Source organism: Patagioenas fasciata, chromosome 15 (assembly GCF_037038585.1).
Source record: "Patagioenas fasciata isolate bPatFas1 chromosome 15, bPatFas1.hap1, whole genome shotgun sequence".
NCBI classification, from domain to species: Eukaryota; Metazoa; Chordata; class Aves; order Columbiformes; family Columbidae; genus Patagioenas; species Patagioenas fasciata.
In genome coordinates this window covers 16,332,576-16,352,563 of record NC_092534.1, presented here as the reverse complement: position 1 = coordinate 16,352,563, position 19,988 = coordinate 16,332,576, and the positions used below count along the sequence as shown (strand labels likewise).

At 40.9% G+C, this 19,988-nt stretch overlaps 1 protein-coding gene across 16 annotated transcripts in view; it reads left to right on the top strand.

Annotated features, from left to right (window-relative positions):
- SUN1 (Sad1 and UNC84 domain containing 1) overlaps positions 1-19,601 on the top strand; it is a 28,212-nt gene extending 8,611 nt beyond the window's left edge. For 9 of the 16 annotated variants that reach the window (XM_065851134.2, XM_071815032.1, XM_065851135.2 and 6 more), the window contains 21 exons: positions 4,122-4,316; positions 4,639-4,829; positions 5,535-5,561; positions 5,654-5,848; positions 7,494-7,616; positions 8,600-8,683; positions 9,006-9,116; positions 10,508-10,606; positions 11,250-11,343; positions 11,452-11,507; positions 12,222-12,367; positions 12,515-12,739; positions 13,147-13,233; positions 13,590-13,633; positions 14,241-14,383; positions 14,803-15,053; positions 15,561-15,645; positions 16,091-16,206; positions 16,476-16,643; positions 17,444-17,536; positions 17,919-19,601. In XM_065851134.2, coding sequence (XP_065707206.2) covers positions 4,122-4,316; positions 4,639-4,829; positions 5,535-5,561; positions 5,654-5,848; positions 7,494-7,616; positions 8,600-8,683; positions 9,006-9,116; positions 10,508-10,606; positions 11,250-11,343; positions 11,452-11,507; positions 12,222-12,367; positions 12,515-12,739; positions 13,147-13,233; positions 13,590-13,633; positions 14,241-14,383; positions 14,803-15,053; positions 15,561-15,645; positions 16,091-16,206; positions 16,476-16,643; positions 17,444-17,536; positions 17,919-18,032 — 2,647 coding nt within the window. In that variant the 3' untranslated portion in view covers positions 18,033-19,601. The remainder of the gene's footprint in view (positions 1-4,121; positions 4,317-4,638; positions 4,830-5,534; positions 5,562-5,653; positions 5,849-7,493; positions 7,617-8,599; positions 8,684-9,005; positions 9,117-10,507; positions 10,607-11,249; positions 11,344-11,451; positions 11,508-12,221; positions 12,368-12,514; positions 12,740-13,146; positions 13,234-13,589; positions 13,634-14,240; positions 14,384-14,802; positions 15,054-15,560; positions 15,646-16,090; positions 16,207-16,475; positions 16,644-17,443; positions 17,537-17,918) is intronic. The other 7 variants (XM_071815035.1, XM_071815037.1, XM_071815036.1 and 4 more) reach the window with 7 other exon arrangements.
- Positions 19,602-19,988: the final 387 nt, after the last annotated feature.

Sequence of the window (19,988 nt, the reverse complement as noted above, 5' to 3'; positions counted from 1 at the left end):
GGGAGTGGAGCATCTCCCGGGTGAGGAAAGGCTGAGGGAGCTGGGGCTCTGGAGCTGGAGAAGAGGAGACTGAGGGAGGACTCATTCCTGGGGATCAATATGGAAAGGGGCAGTGTCAGGAGGATGGAGCCAGGCTCTTCTCGGTGACAACCAGTGACAGGACAAGGGGCAATGGGTGCAAACTGGAACACAGGAGGTTCCACTTGAATTTGAGAAGAAACTTCTTCCCCAGTGAGAGTTCCAGAGCCTGGCCCAGGCTGCCCAGGGAGGCTGTGGAGTCTCCTTCTCTGCAGACATTCAAACCCGCCTGGACACCTTCCTGTGGAACCTCAGCTGGGTGTTCCTGCTCCATGGGGGGATTGCACTGGATCAGCTTTCCAGGGCCCTCCAACCCCTGGCACTCTGTGCTCCTGTGATCTGGCTTGTTCTGCCTTTGACAGTTCAATCTTTTCAAAACCTGTCCATGACTTTCTTTAAAGAACTTGGCTTGTGCGTGCAGCACTGCAGAAAGGAGTACAGTGAAATTAGATACCACAAAGCTAATAATAGAGTTGGTTATGACCTATTAATAGAATGTGTATTAATACTCGCTGGGATTACTGCGTGTTCATAGCTGTTTGTAGCACTTCTACTTTGTGCTTTTACTCCTCCAGCCCTAGTGAGAAAAGCCTGAAACTGATATAGCTACATAACCTTTATCCTCTTTAAAATGCAAGTCCAACTTGTCAGTCTTACCCACTTGTCAATATATAATTTGCACCCCCTCTTCAGGCTGATCTTCCTTTTAGTCACTGTCATCTTTTGAGTTGTGTTGTTTTTGTCAATTCAGTTACTGTTAACACATCTTTTCTTCATAAATATGGATTAAGTTTATAAGAATTTGTTTTTTTTTTCTGTGTTAGAGCATTGAATCAGTAACTTTATACAAAATAATTGAATAAAATCCTTCAATTTTTAATATATGTTTTGAGACTGATCAAAGCAATAGCTAACCAACTCGAAGTGGTGTCCTTGACCAGTTAATAGAAGTAAAGCTGTGGTCAGAAGGCATTTGAACATTTGTACACTGATTATATGCCTATGTCCCTGTTAGATGTCTGTTTAGCTATAGTTCTCTGGGTGTATTGCATTTATCTGTTATCATATTGAATAATCAAGAACATTACTGCCCATTTCATTCCATGGAATACTTAAAAATGGCACTGAAGGTCCTCCAGTCAGAACTATAGGTGTGCCAAAATGGGCAGACCTCGTTCTCATTCCACTTCATGTATAACTTGATAGTCAATCCACTGAAGTGTAGGACATTGTTATTCTGTTGAAGCTCATGCGGAGGCGATATCAAGGTAATGGCTCAGAAGCTGCAGATGTAGGACTGGGTCCGGTTGGCAGATCCACCCGTAGCCATGCAAGGAACCGGAGTCTGCACTGCGTGGGTGGGTTATCCAGGAGCAGAGGCTGATGGCATCCCACCTTTATGGGATTCTTTGGTTAGCCATACGTGTTGGATAGGAGCACCGTCAGCGTACAGGTTCGTTTCTGTCCTGTGAAAGGAAAGGCAGGGGCTTTTTTTGTTTACTGTAGTCTTTCTGTAGAAGAAAGACGGCGGCTTTGCAAGGTGGGGAAGTGAGACTGCAAGTTAGGAGACTTCCAGATACTGACCTGGCAACAGAAGATGGATAATTCATCTTCAATGTGAAATTTTTTCCTGCATAAGCAAGAGAAGCTATCTTGTTGTTTCAAAAGGAAGAGATCCCTGTTGTGGTGGTGGTGGTATTGTTTTGTGGGGGTTTTATGTTTTGTTTTTTAAGGTAGCAGAGCCCAAATCCAAGCTGTGTATTCAATCCAAATTGACATAAATGCTCATTGAGATAGTTAATAACAGCAAGTGTTCACAAACAGAAACAAACCCAGGCTGGTCGCAGCTGTCAGCCTGTGCTGTGCACTTTGTGTTCTTGTGAATTGAGTATCTGTAAGGAACATTGGGTGAAGATGAGGAAAAGCAAATGCGTTGTGGCAAGTGTAAATAGCAAAACTGAGTTCTGAAACAACTGTTTAGGGAGGAACTAAATAGTAAACTGTTGTGGCTCTGACCCTCTCACAATGAACAACAGGAGGAGCTGTATTTAACCCATGTTGTCCTTTCACGTGTTTCAGAATGCAAGCTATCTAAACATTTTTGGAAACTGTAAAATTATATCCTTTTGTACCTAGTCAAATGCAGACTAAATCCATTTTCCATGTGAGGAGGCTCCTGTCTTATTTCCTCTCCCCCTTTCACCCAAATATAAGCAAGGATGAAGAGCGTAATAAAAGCAGTAATGTAAACTGGGTTAGTGTGAAGCGGTGCTTAGACTCCTGCCTTGCGCAGGGCTGCGCTGCATGTGGCAGCATTGGCAGAGCAGTGAGCTCGAGCATGCAGTGCCAAAGACCTGCAGCCAAATCTGCGCACCTGTGGCAATCGGAGATGTTCCTTTGGACAGGCGCTGGTCTGGGCCTGTGGGCTGATTGCCCGTTTGCTGCTGGAGCAACTGGTGGTTTTCCTGCGTAGATTTTTTTTTTTTAGCTGAAAGAAATGCAGTTTGTGTGCTCGGACACATCCCGTCTATGCACTTTACTTTGCGTTGTGGAGCAATCAAGAAGCTCACTTCAAAAGCACACACCTTGTCAGGAGCACTGCTGTCAGTGTAGCTACCAGGCCTTCTGATGTAAACTTATTTGTATGCCAAAGGAATACAACACATGTCATATCATTACTTTGTGATGTTCTGCGATCTTTAATGATTGCATAAGAAAATCATTTCCATTAAATTGTTTTTGCACAATACATTTTATTAGTTCTTTATATGTATTTTTAAAAGGGAAAGCTTCCATTTCAAATACAAATTTTTGCACAGTGGAGTCTACTCATTCAGATCTAATTTGCTTGATGGTTTTGTTTGGGATTTTGGGCAGAAGTAGCCGTTTCAGTTAACGGGACCTCGCTCAGCTCGTTTTTAAGAAGCAAAGGAAAACACCAGGAATACTGCAGTAACTGCGGTTGCAGCTGGGGATGGACCCTGCAGCAAGGCCGACCTGGAGCACCTGGTCTTAGGGTTCTTTGGGTCACAGTTCCGAGTGGTTCTAGAACCTTCTGCAGGTCCCCATGGCAACCGGCTGTGGTCCGTTACACAACAGAATGTTTCCTCCGGCTGGAGGGAGCGTGAGTATCCTGCCTCAGGCTGAACTCGGGTTTAGCGAATGTATTTCTGACCGATTCCTGTTTAATCTCTTTGTGTTTGCCTTGTGTTGCTGCTCTGTCTTCACTGGAGGTTTTCACAGAGGTTCTGGGAGAATTGAGTTTAAAAATGTGGAGTAGAGTTCCTGTGGTAACGATGTGAAGCTGCTCTACATGTAAATTTGCCTCTGTAGGATAAAACTGAGCAAAGCAGATGAAAGACTTTAAGCATTTTACTTGTTCAGAGTTAAATATTTATAATGATTTGCTTTAAATTAAGAAGTCTTTTAAACCCACTGTTTTTTTTTCAAGTAATAGTAGGTAAACTAATGTAGCTGATGTAGGGAAGTCTTTAAGTATCTCAAAAGGAGAATTTCCAGCTTGTTGGGAGATGGAAATTCAGAGTGGCGTGGCATACGGATCTTTGGCTCTCAAAACAAGGAATTGGCAAACAAAAAAAAATAAACTTGGACTAAAATGATTTTTTTACCTTGAAACTGGAAGCACATCATGATTTCTAGTTTGCTGCTGGGTGTGGTGAAGAAATCATGAAATCCTGTCATGAATGGCTTCCTCTCGCTAATTGGTCCCAAAAGATCTGTGTGTCTGAGCCTGTATAGCAGATACTTGCTCTGGCTCAACTTCAAGCGTGGTTTCCATGGTGGCGGTTTCTTTCTAACTGTGATTTGCTTTCAGTTGTTGGACTTGTAATATGAATTGCTTAAGAGAACCTTGAATATCTATGTACTTCTAAATTATTTGGGTTACATGGTGTATGTTGTGGGATTTGCTCCATAAGACTGAATAAACTGCTTTTAATAGAGAGTGGCTTGAAGGGCATGTTTGTGGCTAGGGGAGCTTTCTCTTAAACCTGGTAACTCTTGTTGGTTTTATTTCGCTGCAGTTCAAGTTATTCTTCATCGGCTTTGGATTTTGAGACTGAAAACAAAATAGATCCAGTATTTGATTCGCCAAGAATGTCACGGCGTAGTTTACGGTTAGCTGCTCTAGGCCTGAGCAGGGCAGACAATGCACAGAATGACAGCCTTCGCGACAGCTCTTACGCCAGAAGCACGTCCTTCAGCGAGCAGTCCTCTAGGTAAGCATTTTTATCATTACCAGTTAATTTATTGGAGCCTTGAGACTTGCTGTGTGAATGCTGTACTACAAACACAGGTTGCCTGCTCTTATTCTTTGCTCTTAGTGCTTAGTGCCGTACTTCGAAAATTGTGTTCAGTATGTGGTTTGCAATGAAGTCTTTGTAAAAGTATCGATGCTGGAAGGTGAGGGTTTTCTTTTAAACCTGATTTGATCTGTCTGGTCACATCAGTGTTGAAATACCTTGACTGTATATTCATTTAATAAAATTAGAAACTAAGAAATCGGCATCTGTAGTGCTATATCTTGTCTTTATTTCCTAGGACTGTGAGGCAACGCAAAAGTACAAACAAACAATCTGGCAGTGTAAGACGCTCGCCAAGGAAGAATCTGTCCAGCTCTGCCATTCTTAGCCAAAGCAGTTTCAATAGCCATGCCAGTGACACATCAATGGCGTCCACTGTATTGGATGAGTCTTTGATTCGAGAACGGACAGAAGTTGATCATTTCTGGGGTAGGCAATGATTGCTATTGCTTGTATCAAACTGTGAAAACTGCTTATAGTTTGGTGTCTATATCACTTCTTTCCTCTTTTCCCCACCCGTTCCTCCATCCTGACCCCAAACATATACCTGTGCTTACACTTTGGCTGTAGATGTTTGCTTGCTAAGGACTCTACTGGAAATTCACAGTCCAGTGTGTAAACTTGATGTACTGGCACAGTCAGCATCAGGACATGCTACACAGTCAAGTTAATATGACAGACAAACACAATTTTGTGACCTTCCAAGAGTCCTAATGTAAAGAATTGTTTCAGTCTTAGTAGAATACATTCTAAACTTCAGATTACCTGGCTCTTAAAACAGGATCTTAAAATACAGTAGTACCAAAGTAGTTACCAAGCAACAGAAACAGCGTAAGCTTGTCATTAGCTGCTTTAAAGTCACATGGGAGCTAAGAAAAGGTGTAGTTGTCATTCATATTTTGTCTGCCGCTTCTGTGGTAGAATGCTTTTCGCTAACTGTTACCCTACTACATTAATGTCTGAATATATGGATCTATTAATGTGGCAGACTGCAAAATATGTTAAATACTAATCATGAAGTGGATTTTCTTTGCAGTCTTAAAATTAGTGGGACTGCTAATTTAATTTAATGCCAGATGTCATAGTTGATTACAGACTTCCTTATATTTGCGACTACTTTTTTTTTCTTTCAAGGTCTTGATGAGGAAGGTGACCCTAAAGGTAACTGCACTTTCCTTTTCCTCCTGCTTGCATTCTGTGTAATGGGAATTAGCGGTGGCAGTGCACTGAGTGTTTTACCCTTGGCTTGCTAGGTGGTGAGGCTGCGCTGACACAGGGCAATGGCAATATAGCAGCAGCAGAAACACAGACCACGATGATCAACGGCTACCCCTACAGCGACTGCAGCATGCTGTCTGAGCGGAAGGAGGTTCTCACCGCCTGCTCCGCTTCTCCTGGACCATCCTCCACAATTTACTCCAGGGACAGGAGCCAGAAGCATGCGTCTAGTAAGTTACGTTCTCTGGTGTTTATCTGCATCGGAGAATCGTATAGTTGTGTTAATGTGTTTTCCATGTAGTGCAATCTTTCTACCCTGCTAAATTGACCGGTAACTAAATTCTAGAGATCAACTTCTTCTACACCAGTTGAAACTCTTTGTACTAGTCAGCTTCTGATATATAGTTATTAACTCTTTTACATTGCTGCTGAATTAATTTCAAAATGAAAATGCTGTGGTGTCTTTGGTTATATTTCCAAGCTAATTTGGAACATAATGGGTAGTTCCAGTCAGCACTGATCATAGGTCTCCTAATCTGGCATCAGATCTATATGGGTCTGTCTATGAAGTTTTTGGTCAGGAGTTTTCAGTTTTACAAACTTCTATGCAGGTTTGTGTTTGGTTTTTTTGTTTCATTTTTTCATTACATGGTTTGAACTTTCAAAATTGAGCAGAATTGTTACTTTGCAGAGTTTTACTGTCCAGGAAATCACAGAGAGACCTTTCTGCTGTATTTTTTTTCTCCTCATTTAACCTTGTGGCTTACCGCAGTGTTTCTAGAAGCTAAACCTCAGCTACCTGAAAAATTGAACTCCTAAGGGAGAAAACTGATTCCAGATTGCCTTCCTAGTGGCTGTATTCCTAAAGCTGAAAGCCAAATGGATCTGCTGTAAATGAGATTCTGCCTTTCCAAGGGAACTCCATTCTGTGGGTGGTGGTGCTCGGTGTCTCTGCTGTGCCTGCTGCTCCTGTAGCGTCTCGAACCTCTTGATGGTTGGTACTCTGCAGTTACCACAAAGAACTTTTTTCTTGAGTGGCCTTGAGTTAGGAAGGAACCAATTTTTAGGTTTCATAGGTGCATTATTCTTGAATTAAGTACGTTTTCAGTCGCAAGAAATCTGTTTGTTCGGACTCTTAAGCTGTGACTTGAAATGCTTCGGGTCAGGTGTTTTTGTTTAACATGTAGCACAGGCAGGAATTCTTTTGGCTTGACATGATGAACTACGTGAAGTGACACTGTATGAAAGCTGCTTTTTGTACTCCTGAGCTTGTATTCACATAGGAAAACTTTACAAGGAGCTCGTCTTTGTACGTTCCCTTGGAGCAGCAGTTTGGGAAAAGGGGCCCAGAGTCATGGCAGGTGTTTGGAATGTGGCTGAATCCAGGGAAGCAGCAGAGTGGCGACTGAAGGAGAATTGTTCTCTCTAGCACTTGAGGCAGAGAATTGTAGTAACTTCCTCTCGTGTAAAGGTGGAGAAGAAGGTGAAAAGTCTTCACCCTTTCAGATCCAAAATAAGAGTGTAGTAGACCCACAAAATCGGTATCAACAGCTCACATCATTGACAGATCCTGAGTTCTGGAAGCAAGGGCTTCATTGCTATTTAGAGTTCTTAATTCTCGCTAAGAAAAGATATTCTTGCTGAAGTCATATTGTCTTGAAGGTGTTTTCCCTAGGATGTGTAGTTCTTACAAAAGCTTTACTGTAATAAACAACCAGAATTTTCAAACCGCACTTAAGTTTTGTACTCCTGAGTAAATAAAGGCTTTTAGTGCTTCGTCCTCACTCCTCCTTCCACAAGCTAATGGTCACCAGAGGATAGAAGTACCTCTTGATGTAGGTGAATAATTTGTATCCACACTGTTTTTTTCAATAGGAGGAACCTATTTCTACATGAGTAAGATCCTACGAGTGGTCAAACATGCTGCAGCATCTTTTGCATCACTGTTAGTGCAACTCTTTCAAATGGTTTTGCTGAAGCTGGGTTATGAATTTAAAGGTACCTTTTCAGTTGTCTTCCTTGATCTCCACACAAAGCCAGAGTGTGTGTGCTGGGGTTTGTTCATCTTTGGCACTCTGGGGTTCTTTTTCTATAGTCTTTTGCCTGGCTTATGTCTCTCTCCCTTTATTATTATTATTATTTAACTATCACAGTTGTGGTACCTTTTTCATACTTCCCCTCTCTTTTGGAATTATCGGGATTCACGTATGTGAGATCTGTGTTGCAGTGCAGATTCGCGTGGTGGTTTTAAATAGGAAGCAGCAGAAGGTGGTGTTTAAATCGAGAAACTTAAGTTAATTTTTAAAACTGTTTGGTGTGATAGTGTCCAGTTCTAACTTCTCAATGTCTTTAGGTTTGGACTGGCTTGTCACCATTAAGCCCACTGTGTGCTTAAAGCTTGATTAGATCTCTCTTGCAAAACTAAAACTGCCATCATCGCTCTGTACTTCTCCAAAGCATATCTTGTTTTCTCTGAGATGCTTCATTCTTGGGTGCTTTCTCTTCCCTAATACATGCTCTGCGAGTGAAGTTAAATTGCCATAGGCAGAAGGTAACTGATTTTTATGTGTGAATACAACTTCATTCTCTTCCGCTCTCTCTGCCTCGATGCCTCGCAACTTGCTTAATGCTCTCTTCTCACTCTTAAGATCTCTGATAAAAGCAACTCAAAGATAGGACAGTTGGGCCATTTGACAGAAGGGTGGGAATAGGGAGTTGCAATTTGAGTCCTTACTTAGTGTTTTTTAATTAACTTTGCTATCGGAAAACAAGCAGGAAGATTTTTGATCCAAAAGCCCCCCTGATATTTAACGAAGAAAACATAAGATTGCACAGAGGGGGCTTCTTTGTTCGCTTTTCAGGTGTCCTGTGAGTAACCTGGCTTTAGTAGTGAACCAAGCCAGTTTAGCTAAAATCTGCTTGTAGGCAAGGCTGGGAACCTGAGAATGACATTCGGTGTACGCTTTTTGAATGTGTTGCAGCTCACTCGGTCTACTATGGAAGCACAAACGTACGGGAGTTTCGCAGAACAGACAGCCGTCTTGGAGTAATCCAGGAGACAATATGTGAGTATAATGTTTTACGTTGCCTTTTAGCCTTGGGCTGTACACTAGGTTGTAGCTGTAATAATAATATCAATGCCCCATGGCTCTGTGGAAACTACAAAGTAAATGTTTATTTTGCAGTTAAGATGTAGGGGGGGAATGGTGATTGCTGGTGTACTGTTGTATTTCACCAAGCAAGTTTTATTCCACTGAAGCTTGCTTAGTGGTGGTATTTGTTGTTTGATAACTGAGATAACAAAATAAACTTGTTCAAATTACCTTGTAAACATCTTGATTTGATCCTGGCTTTGTCCCATTAATCCACTGTTACCGCAACCAACAGGTGATGACTGTAAGGGGAAGAAACATCTTGAAATGTACACCACAGACCACACGCAATCCTCATGGGCTAAAGGGGTAGCAAGGACCGTTTGGCACACCTTTTCTTATGCAGGTTGACTTGGACCTTTTTTTGCTTTCATTTTTCATCTCAATCTCGCACTGTTAATCATTCATACTGTTTTGTGGCTTTTTTCTTTTTCATCTTCATCTATCAAAGTGATTAAAAAACTGTAAAGTGTCTAGAAAATTCCTGGCTTTTGTACGAGCTTGGCAGACTGCTCACCTATGAGTGAAAACAAGGTGTAGGGACAGAATACACCTTGTGTTAGAGCAAGTCACATTGTTCATCTGTTGCACTGTTGGGGAAGTCTGTAGCTAGGTTGAAAAGCTGCCTGTAAGTGAAAGCAAGGTATGCGGTGTTTGTATGCAGATGATTTGGATAAAGGGTTTTTAACGTTTTATTTTTGTTCTAGTGATAGTCAATTTTTACAGGAGTCTGGTATAGGGGTAGAATCTGCCCTGTGAGCTGAGCGTTCCCCAGCTTGAATGGCAGAGGCATCAAGGATCTGTTGAGTGCTCTTTATTCAGCAAAAGAAAATGATTTGAGACTCTTCAGTCACCTAAATGCTTTGCAGAATATTGGGTTGGTATATCTATAATCCCTCAGATTAACCCAGACGTATCTGCTAATCTAAAAATGTAGGATTACTTTCTAAATGTAATACTACCTAGTTTGTTCTGTAGAACGAGCTGTCCTAGTCTTGGGTTTAGTGATTGTTGGCTTCAGCGAGCTTTAGGTTAGAGCATTATGTGATAGTGCATTGTAGTTTGGGGGTTGTTTTGTTGTTGTGTTTGTGTTTTTTCTGTTTTATTTTTTTAAAGAGACTCAAAACTGACATACCAAAGAGACTTGGGAACATTATATTTAATTAAAATCTATTGCTTGCAACTTTTAGTAAGGAATATCTTCTATTATTTATCAGTATTTTTTAGACATTGTTATTTAATTCTTTCACTGGGATTTAGTTTTCAATTGTTCCCTCTTTTTACACATGAACCTAGATAATAAACTTGATCTGTAATTCCGAACAAATAAGATGCATTTAAAGTAGCATGTGCTTAGAACTTATTTTTCATGGTAGTACTTGTGCTGTTCTCTGTTACACTTAGCATGGCATTGGTAGATAAACATGCTGCAACGTGTAAACTTGCTTTTGGAAAGTGATCTTGTAACTGCACAGATGCTATTGATCGTTCCATCTCTAGACATGAGGATTCTATTTCTAGATTGTCTCAGTTTTACTTGGCTTCCTATTTATTAGTGCCTTACTTTGCTTTTAAGTCGTGAAGAACCAAGTTTGTAGATTACTGAAAGGTATGGTTGGAAATAACGCAGAACATGTAACGGGCAGGGGATTGAGTCTATTTTACTGCATGTACTGGGAAAGAACCTTAAGCTCATTTATATACGCTACCACATAGAGTTAATTTGTTATGATTTAGGTTACTTTATCCTTCACTTGTTGAGAACGGTGGGAGAAACGGGATGGCTTGTGTCCCAGAAGGTGTTGTCTCTACTTTGGCTGGCCGTTCTCGCTCCAGGTTACTATCCCGATCCGTGTGTGTGTTGCCTGTTCTTTGGACAAACTAGGGAGCTGCAGCGTCTGGCTTGTGCTCATTCAACTGCGCTTGTGCTGTAGCTTCGGTATCTTGAAATGCATGTGCTACTTCACTCCCTCTATTGACCAAAATATGCTTAATAAGAGGGTATATTTCTGTTCGCAGGCAGAACAGGAGACTAACCTGGTTCATGCGGGAATGAGTGTGTGAATAGCATAGAATATGGGGCATCGATAACAGTGGGGTGTGTTTGGTTTGGTAGTAGTTTCCTATCGTGATTATTCCTCTTAACAAAAACCAGTGCTGCTAATGTGTGCGTTTCTTGAAGCATACTCATGTCTCCAGTGCATGGTAACGTGGATTCAAGCACTAACGCTGAATTTCTAGTATTGTTATAGCAAGCAAGCGTTTCGTTTCTTTGCACGACTCTTGGTTTTGTCGAGTAGCCGATGTTACTATGCTGTCATACTCGTGGTATCTAGATGTTAAGAATCTGCACGCGTTGCCTGTACTCATGCATTTCTCTGCTGTGCAAGTGTCCTTGGCTGCAGTTGCATGTCCCTCTGCTTGGTTTTTTGAACATGTGCCGCAGTAATTCCATTTCACACCACTTTTTGTCTTCTAGGGAGGGCAGCTTTTGGCATGCTAAGGCTGCTTAGAACTGGGTGGTATCAGCTTGTTGCTCTGATGGCTTTGCTCCAGGTGTTTCTTCTAAAAAGGTGTGTATCCTTTAAAAAATCTTTTGTGAACAAATTATTTACCCAGTTCTAAAACAACAGAATGTGATAAATGTATTGTTTCTTGTAAACCTCTCTCTCTTCCTCTAGATGCCTTCCAAAGTGCCGCAAGCTGTTACTGTTTATCCCACTCCTGCTTCTACTAGGTATGTGAATCCTTTAGTATAATACAAATTGGTGTATGCTTACTCCAGCTGTTCTGAAATAGCAGTTCCAGTTGAACTTTTGGTTTATGAAGAAGATTCAGAAACAAACAAAAAAAGCCCAGTTTGTTTGTGAACGGGGCAGGATTCAAGATCTGTACTAGGGAGGATAAGAAAGGAAGGAGTTAACCTGTGTAGAAAATGCTGTTACTTCTCACCAAGATATCACAAGAAATGTGCGTGATCTTTGTGAAATGCTGGATTGTTTCCATGGAAGGCTGAGTTTCCTCCAGCTTTTATTAGATATTATGCAATGTGGTATGTAGTAACTAGGGTATAAGGCAAGATATTTTCCGTTGAGATACGAAGCAGTGTTTACGTCTGCCTTCAGTGAGCGCGGCCTGTCTTAATCGGTAAACGAGATCCAGGTCCCAGGGAAGCAGCAGTACGAGATTAAGGGCGTACCACGATATAAAAGTGCAAGTCGCGTGGCTTACGTGGGCAATACTGATGGATGTGCCCTAATGTGCTGGAGTGCTCCATTAGCAATTTTAAAGCTGGCTCGTGCTGATTTTTTAGGCTGGAGTAGCGTTCACTCTGACACCTGCCTTGCAAACTTAAGGTAGATTGTGTCCTTAACAAGACAGTTTTTAGGTATAAGCAGTCTTAAGGGAGAATGCTCTTGAACACCCTTTTTGCTTTTTGTGTATGATTTAGGTATATGGTTTTGGGGCTTTGATGGCTTCGTTTCATTATTACCTTCACTGAACTGGACAAAAATGGATGGAGTACAGAGAACAGATGGCTTTGTTCGTATTCCTGAACCACAGGCTGATTCTTTTCACTCGGTGCAACCTCCTCAGGTAAGGGAGAGCAGTCCAGGGAAAAACTTTCGGATCTTAACTCCTTAGCTCCCATGTACTCGGTATTTTGCAATAACTTCTTCATACACAAGAGTAATGTTAACAAATGTCTTGATTTTTATGTAATTTTAAATCTTTATACCATAGGATACCATCAACATCTTCGATTCTGGTCATATAAGAGAACTGAAAAAGCAAATGTCCTTTTTATCTGACAAATACCATCTCCATGACAAAGAATATACCAAAGTGATGGTTCTGCTTCAGAATCTTCAAGATCAGGTTTCTCAGATGAGTGATAAAAGTGAAATGTTGAAGCTAATAAAGAATGTGGTGGGACAACATCTTCAAGATATGAAATCAGAGGACAAGGTGAGATAGTTATTGATGCTTTCTGATATTGGTCAAAGTATTCTGTTTTCATAATGCAGATTATTAGCAATTTGATTTTAGGATTCTTTTTCTGTTACAGAAGTAACTGATCGGTAGTAAGTGCCAGGGAGGAGTCATTGGTATTTGTTCCTCCTTTGTTACTGCTGACAAAGAATTAATTCCAGATAGATGGTCTATAGAGAAAGACGACTGTAGGAAGGCCTAGTGACAAACAGGGGTTTTGTGGCAAACCCCTACTGCTACTGTATCAGGCCTTTACATGTATTATAGGTTCTCACACTACCTGCAGGATAAGTCACTTAAGCGCTCACTTTGTAGAAAATTTCGGTTCCACTATTTATCCTCCAAAAGCAAATCCACCACCTTTTTCTTCTCTGTTTTTTAAGACTGACTTCCTGGCTTTACATAAAGAATATGAGTTGCGCATCCTGATGCTGGAAGATCTGCTTGGAAAACTCTCTACTGAATTCAAGGTATTGAAAGTCAGCTTTGCTAACTCGCTCCTATTGTAACCTGTTGATAAAATAGATTATGTTTTTGTTGGCTGTACAAACCCCCAGTTTGCTTTACTGTAACTATTACAGTTCTTTCAGTCTCAAAACCTGTTTGTCTTCTTGCTCCCTCTTCCTGGAGGGGTTTCAGTCCAAAGATTAAAGATGCTTCACTTGACCAGTGAGGCAGGTGCTGTTTGGAATGAAATCTTGTACAGTGTGGGGTCAGTCTGGTGTAGGTGGTGCTAAAATGTGTCATTTTCATGTAACGTTCTGTATCCTCCTTCTGTCACTTGTGTTTCTTTGTATGTGTTACAACTCACTTCTGTATTTTGTAGGACATCCAGAAGGAGCTCGACATAGCAAAGGCGAAAACAATGAGGTATAAGCACTTTTCAAATATATTCTGCTTTTTCAACCCTGATGCTGACTGATGGTGATGCACCCGTTCGTAGTTGAAACACAACCATCCTTTTTTTTGCTAACTGACCTTAAGAGTCGTTTTGTCAGCAAGAGTACTTCTGTCTTATACTCGACTGTAGCTGTGATGCTGAACATCAGCACCAGGCCCACTTGCACTGTCTGGGCAGTCCTACAGCTACATTTTTAATTAGAGACAGCTGCTCATATAGCAGAGGAGAACGAGTGACTTCTCATTGTCTTATAAATGTATTAGAGTTTTCATATCAATTGACTGGTTTGCCAGAAACCTTAAATTCCCCAAATTCTATATATGTTGGAGGTATTAATTTGTCAGCCTGGCAATGTTCTGAAGTCATCGCTGCTGGATATGTTCACACCTTCAAAGTACTTTGCTTTGAGTAGATTAATCCTGAGTATGTCTCAAGTGGAAGCACAAGCTCACAGTGTCTATCACACTGAATAACTGAACCAGAAAAGCATTTTATATTAGACAAGTATGTTCTCACACGTTTGGAATCAGATGGAATGATTCAAACTCCTCATTATTGACTCTTTGTTTTTGTCAGAGATTACGATGAACATAATCAACTTCTGTCCAGAGTTCAAAAGCTGGAACTGGAGTTTTCTCAGATGAGATTGGACCTCTTAACGGGCGAAAGTGTGAGGACCAGTTGGGAGAAGAAAATAGACGTCATTCACCAGAAAGTAGGTTCTGTAACTTTCACAGCCAAACTGGGTGCTCCTTGATTTGGTTGGGTGTTTTGGGTTTCTGTGTTTTGGTTTGGTTTTTGTTCAGTAACTTTCATGAAATGCACCGCAATAAGTAACGTGGGGGTGGTGGTTTATGTAGCGATACTGTGGATTTGTCCATTACCGTGTAACATTTTACTAGACAAGAGTTTATGGCTTTTTTTTCTACAATGGCAGGGTTTTTTGCATTTAAGATACCACACCTGGCTGGTCCGTTATTTCAGATTAGTCAGTGTAGTTAAAATGCATGTGAAAGCTGGATTTCTGTGTAGTATGGAGTGTATGTATTGATTCCACGTGTGCCTATTACCTATGTGGTTTTACTCAATGGTTTATAGAGACTAATCGTTTCTATTGTAAATGGCTTCTTCTAGGTAGATGCCCAGGTCAAAGAATCTGTCAAGCTAATGCTTTTTGGTGATCAACACGAAGACTTTCCTGAATCACTTCTGCAATGGCTTACGTCCAATTTTGTGAGCAAGACCGATCTGCAGGCCGCGCTGCGGGATCTAGAGCTGCGGATCCTCAAGGATATCACTCTCCGTGTGTCTGTTACAAACCAAAAACCGACATCTGAAATAGTAACAAGCGCTGTGACTAATGCAGGGATTTCTGGAGTCACAGAAGAGGTGAGTTTAAGTTCTCAAAAGTTCAACTAGGACTGTAAAGAGCCCTTTTATAGGCATTTTGTGGAGCTGGACTGTCAGTATGAACGTTAATGATTTTAAGAGATGTCGGGAACAGTAGTTGAAATGGGGGAAGTACAGAAAATGCTTTATCAAGTGTGTTCTTGCAGCATTGCGTGTTTGTGTTTTTTCAAAGTATGCTGCCTTGAAATTTTAAGAATTCCCAAGAAACAAGTATAGCAAAGAAATGCAGCTCAGAATCTTGGGAAGGTGATGGGAAGAAAGCAACTTCAGAAGAAAACACCCATCAGGCTGCAGTGTGAATTTGCACTTTCAGCCAGCCATGCATTAAAAACGGCCTCTGCCGTGACAGGGGCTTTCAAAGACTTGTGATGGAGTGCAGCATCCCAAAAAGATGCTTGCAGCATCACAGATTTGGATTTATTGATAATTTTATCACTTGATATTACTAAAATCTTTTTCCATTCTCTTCTATGTGTGCGTCTGTAGCAAGTGCAAGTTATTGTGAACAATGCACTGAAACTCTACTCTCAAGACAAGACTGGTATGGTGGATTATGCCTTGGAGTCTGCAGGTAAACAGTAGAATAAAACACCTTTTTTTACTCTCCGTGCTATTTATAGTATTTACTAAAAATCTTTAAATGAGCACTAAAGGTTAGTAGAGCATCCCTGTGTGTTGCCTGGTGCATGTTGTGTACAACTGGATGACAGAACTACAGGTGTGTTTGTATGGGGTGTACTCTGTTTGTATGGGGTGTACACATCACTGATCTTGCTAGGGAAAAATGTGCATTTTCAGCCCTCTTAAATGAGAAACCTTTAACATGTTCTTAAAATAACGTTGTACCTGACAGAAGCTTGTATCCCCAGAACATTATTAGAATTTAACAATATATTTAATAGCTTTTCTCCTGAGGAAAATAACAGGTATATTCATTAAGCTTTGTACAGATCTCTGCCTTAGAAATCTTCAGGAAGAAAAGAGTATTTCTGCTAACCCGATGTATCTTTTTTAAGGTGGGAGCATCGTGAGCACTCGCTGTTCTGAAACCTTCGAGACCCAAACGGCATTAATGAGCCTCTTCGGAATTCCTTTGTGGTACTTCTCTCAGTCGCCCAGAGTGGTGATTCAGGTAATTAAAGGCTGAGTAAACGAATTCAGCAATGTTATGTTGTGGTGAATGGATCTCAAGGTGTGGTCTTCAAACCCTGCGGGAAGTTGGGGTGGATGTGGTGTCTTCCTGAAGAGTTCTGCCAGGTAGACTATGCCACTTACTAAGGCTGTCCCTGATAATTCAGAATTCATTACAATGCTTCATAACAAAAGAAAAAATACATTACAAAATGCTTGTAGTTGTGTTGTTGTGTCCCATCCTGTTCTCTCCTCCTTTCTCCTGTTTAGCCGGACATGTATCCAGGAAACTGCTGGGCTTTCAAAGGATCCCAGGGCTATCTCGTAGTTAGACTTGCAATCAAGATCTACCCGACTGCCTTTACACTGGAACACATACCGAAAGCAGTTGCACTAACAGGAAATATCACCAGTGCTCTTAAGGATTTTGCAGTATATGTAAGTCTGTCTCTCAACTTCAGCTGATGTTTGTATTCATAAAGAATATTTGTGTTACATAGCTTGGAAAATAATAGCTTGAGGGAGGACTGCTAAGAAAAATTGTTTGTCATTGTTCTTAAAATTGCTTGTTATTCTTAATAAGCTTTGAGATTGGGAATAAGGATTGCAACTAATTTTGGGGGAGTTTTGCTTTATACGGTAGTAGACATTTTGGAGGGGAGATAATGGTTTTTAATTTGGTGTAGCTCTTTCATACACTTGGTTTCCTCTTTCCTCCATTCCTCCCCCAATTTTAGCTCTTCACCTTATCAATGTGCCTTAATTATTTTTTTTAATTGATTTTAACTAGCACCACAGTTGCGTAGGCATGACAGCAGAACAGGAGACCACAGGCTACATCATGTAGTTGTGGCATCAGAAAACTTCTTGTCCAACTCTTTTAAATGCTTGAGTAGTCTTCTGCAAGCATCTGAATCTTGACTTCAGTCTTGTTTATAACCTTGATGTTTTCTCATTCTTGTTTGTCCTGAGCGGTTTATATTGTACAGTGTGATATAGTGGTTTTGCCATGGAAAGGAAGGGGTTTGGCCATGAATACATATAAACATAGCACAAGTATTTGCAGGCAGCTCAAAGACAGAGCCATGCCTGAACTAGCATTAAGTTGCATGGGAAGCATTCTGATCTTGGTTTGACAGGCTTGTGAATGCTGTCTGTTGATAGTTACGTACACTTCTTCTGGCTTTGCTTGGATTTGAGACCTGGCAGAAGCAAAAATCTTTATCCTGTTGTTATAGGGCCTAGATGACGAATACCAAGAAGAAGGAAAACTTCTGGGACGATATGTCTATGACGAAGCTGGAGAACCGCTGCAGACATTTCCAGTGATGGTAAGTCTGGATGATAAGATTAAAAGTGTCGGGAGAAAGGACACAACAGTCAGTGAAAGAAAAAGGCCCCTTTCTCTGTTGGGCACTGCAGAAACTGAGGCAGAAAGTATCTACCCATCTGCTTCCAAACTTGTGGTCTAAACAGATTAGAGGGGAGGAAATGGTGTGAAGATGCTAAATGTGAAGAATGCACTTCATGCTGCTTCTGACTCCCTTCACAAATAACCAGTTGTAAGGAAGGAAGGTTCTGTGCAAAGGGGCAGAAAGCTCCCAAAGTGACATATTAATAATAGTTGGTAGTTGCAAGAAACTAGGCCAGCCACTTCATTTGCACCAGTTCAAACCTGACTCTGGTTTGTGTGTTTGCTTCTTCCTGCTCCAGGAGAACAGTGAAAACGCATTCCAGGTCGTGGAACTGAGAATTTTCTCCAACTGGGGACACATGGAATACACATGCCTTTATCGGTTCAGAGTGCATGGGAAACCTGCCGAATAACCTCCGACACTACAGCTTGGATCGTTTTTGTTGTTGTACATTTCGTTATCAGTTTGTATATACCGGAAAGCCTACAACACTGGAATCTTCAAAGGACAAGGATACAAGATACATACTACAAAACTATTCATCCTCTGATACAGGCAGAAGACTGTCAGCAGAACTGTTAAAAAACTTATTTGCTGTAATGCTCAGCTTTTAATTGCCATTAGCTTTACATTTTTGTGACCATGCTGAAATATTGCATGCAAACTACTCTGGTTCATAATGCCCAGTTGGCAAACAGGTGACACGTACCTTATTACAAATGAATGTATAAGGGTTTTTTTAAATGAATAAACCACACTTTCTGCATCTAGGAATCTCTTTTTCTTAAAACCCAGGACTTGACTGCTTATTTCTGTTAGCTTGGCACCATAGGCCAGAGCCTGTGGGACATTTTAAATACGGACTGTGGCTAAAGGCATCCTTCACTTGACCCTTGGTTTTGACCTTTTTGGTGGATCCAAAAGGGCTTTGATACACGTTGAATATGATAAATATTACTGTCAGGGAATGAACACAACCAAAACTCGTTTAAACACCAGCGACTCAGAATGCTTTACTGTAACTTGTGGCCATGAATTGCTCTAAAAGTCAGGGATAACTTTAAATAACTTCAGTTATTTTAAGGGTTTTTACCATAGCAACGTGGCCAGTTTGTTCTTTAGTGTTAATTCCAAATTGGCCTTGATGTGCTGACTTGACTGGATCGGAGCTGATAAGCCTGCTAAATTGCTTAGTAAACATTAGTATACAGCAATTAATCTTAATTTGTCAAAAATCTGAGACAAGAATTCTGGTTCATTGTTACACTGGGTAAATGTTGTACTGAGAACGCAGCGTGTGGGAAACAAACCTGAAGTAAAACCTCGCTACTCCACGTTTACAGGAGGGATTTCTGCACTGAGGTACTCAGGGGTTCTTTAGATCATCCCCAGGAACCGCAGTGGGGTGTAAGATGAACCATGTCTTGTTCTCAGAAGCGACATTTCCATGTAGAACGAGATGAGACGCAAAACTACCTTTTCAGAAATGATTCCTGAAATGTACTTATATGTGGAACATTTATCTTGCTGTCATAACGCATTTTATAGTAACCCATGAACTGTTAACACAGGGCACTGCTGACGGGTTTTCTGAAGTTACGTATGTTGCACAACAGTCCTCGAATGTTTAAAGTCCAAGTCTCCACGTGAAAAACTAGAGACAGAACCTATGGCCTACGCAGAGGAGCTACATTATACCTGTACAGGTGTTTTCATATTTAAAACTAGAATTATCCTGTGTAAATTGAAACTAGGTAGGCGGGGTGGGAATATTTTGAATAACACTAACTTATTTTTAAAAAAAAAAAAAAGCAAGATAGGACTTTGTGCAATGTATTTTTGTAAATGCTTTTCCAAATGTCTGTTCTTCTTTGCTGCCTCCAAACTGACAAGATGCTATTGAGATGTTTAAATAAAAAGAGTTTTAATTTTTGAAAGTGCATGTAATATTTGAAATGAGAAATAAAGCTGCTTTTCTGTATTTTTTTTAATTATCACCTGCTTAAATAACCGAGGATATTAGAGACTGTGACATTAGAAAGAAATGCCCGTTGCCACAGTGGGTTTCCCTAAGGGCTGGGGACACTGGGGTGCTGGTGATGCTGTTCCCAGGGGAAGGGGCCCCCAAACTTGGGGAACTGGGGGTTTGGTAACTGGACACCTGGGCTCTCCCTCAGCGTTTGTTAGGAACACACTGACATTTTGGAAGAAAAACTGTTTGGTTTTAATCCTGTTTCCTCAGCTCTGCCCACCTCCCTGAGCCACAATGTATGAAACCTATAAACCCTTCCTAGTTTGTTTTGTTTGTTTTGTAATATTCTACTTTTCCCCTGGGCTTTCTGGCTGGTTGGGCATCAATCTTCCAGCG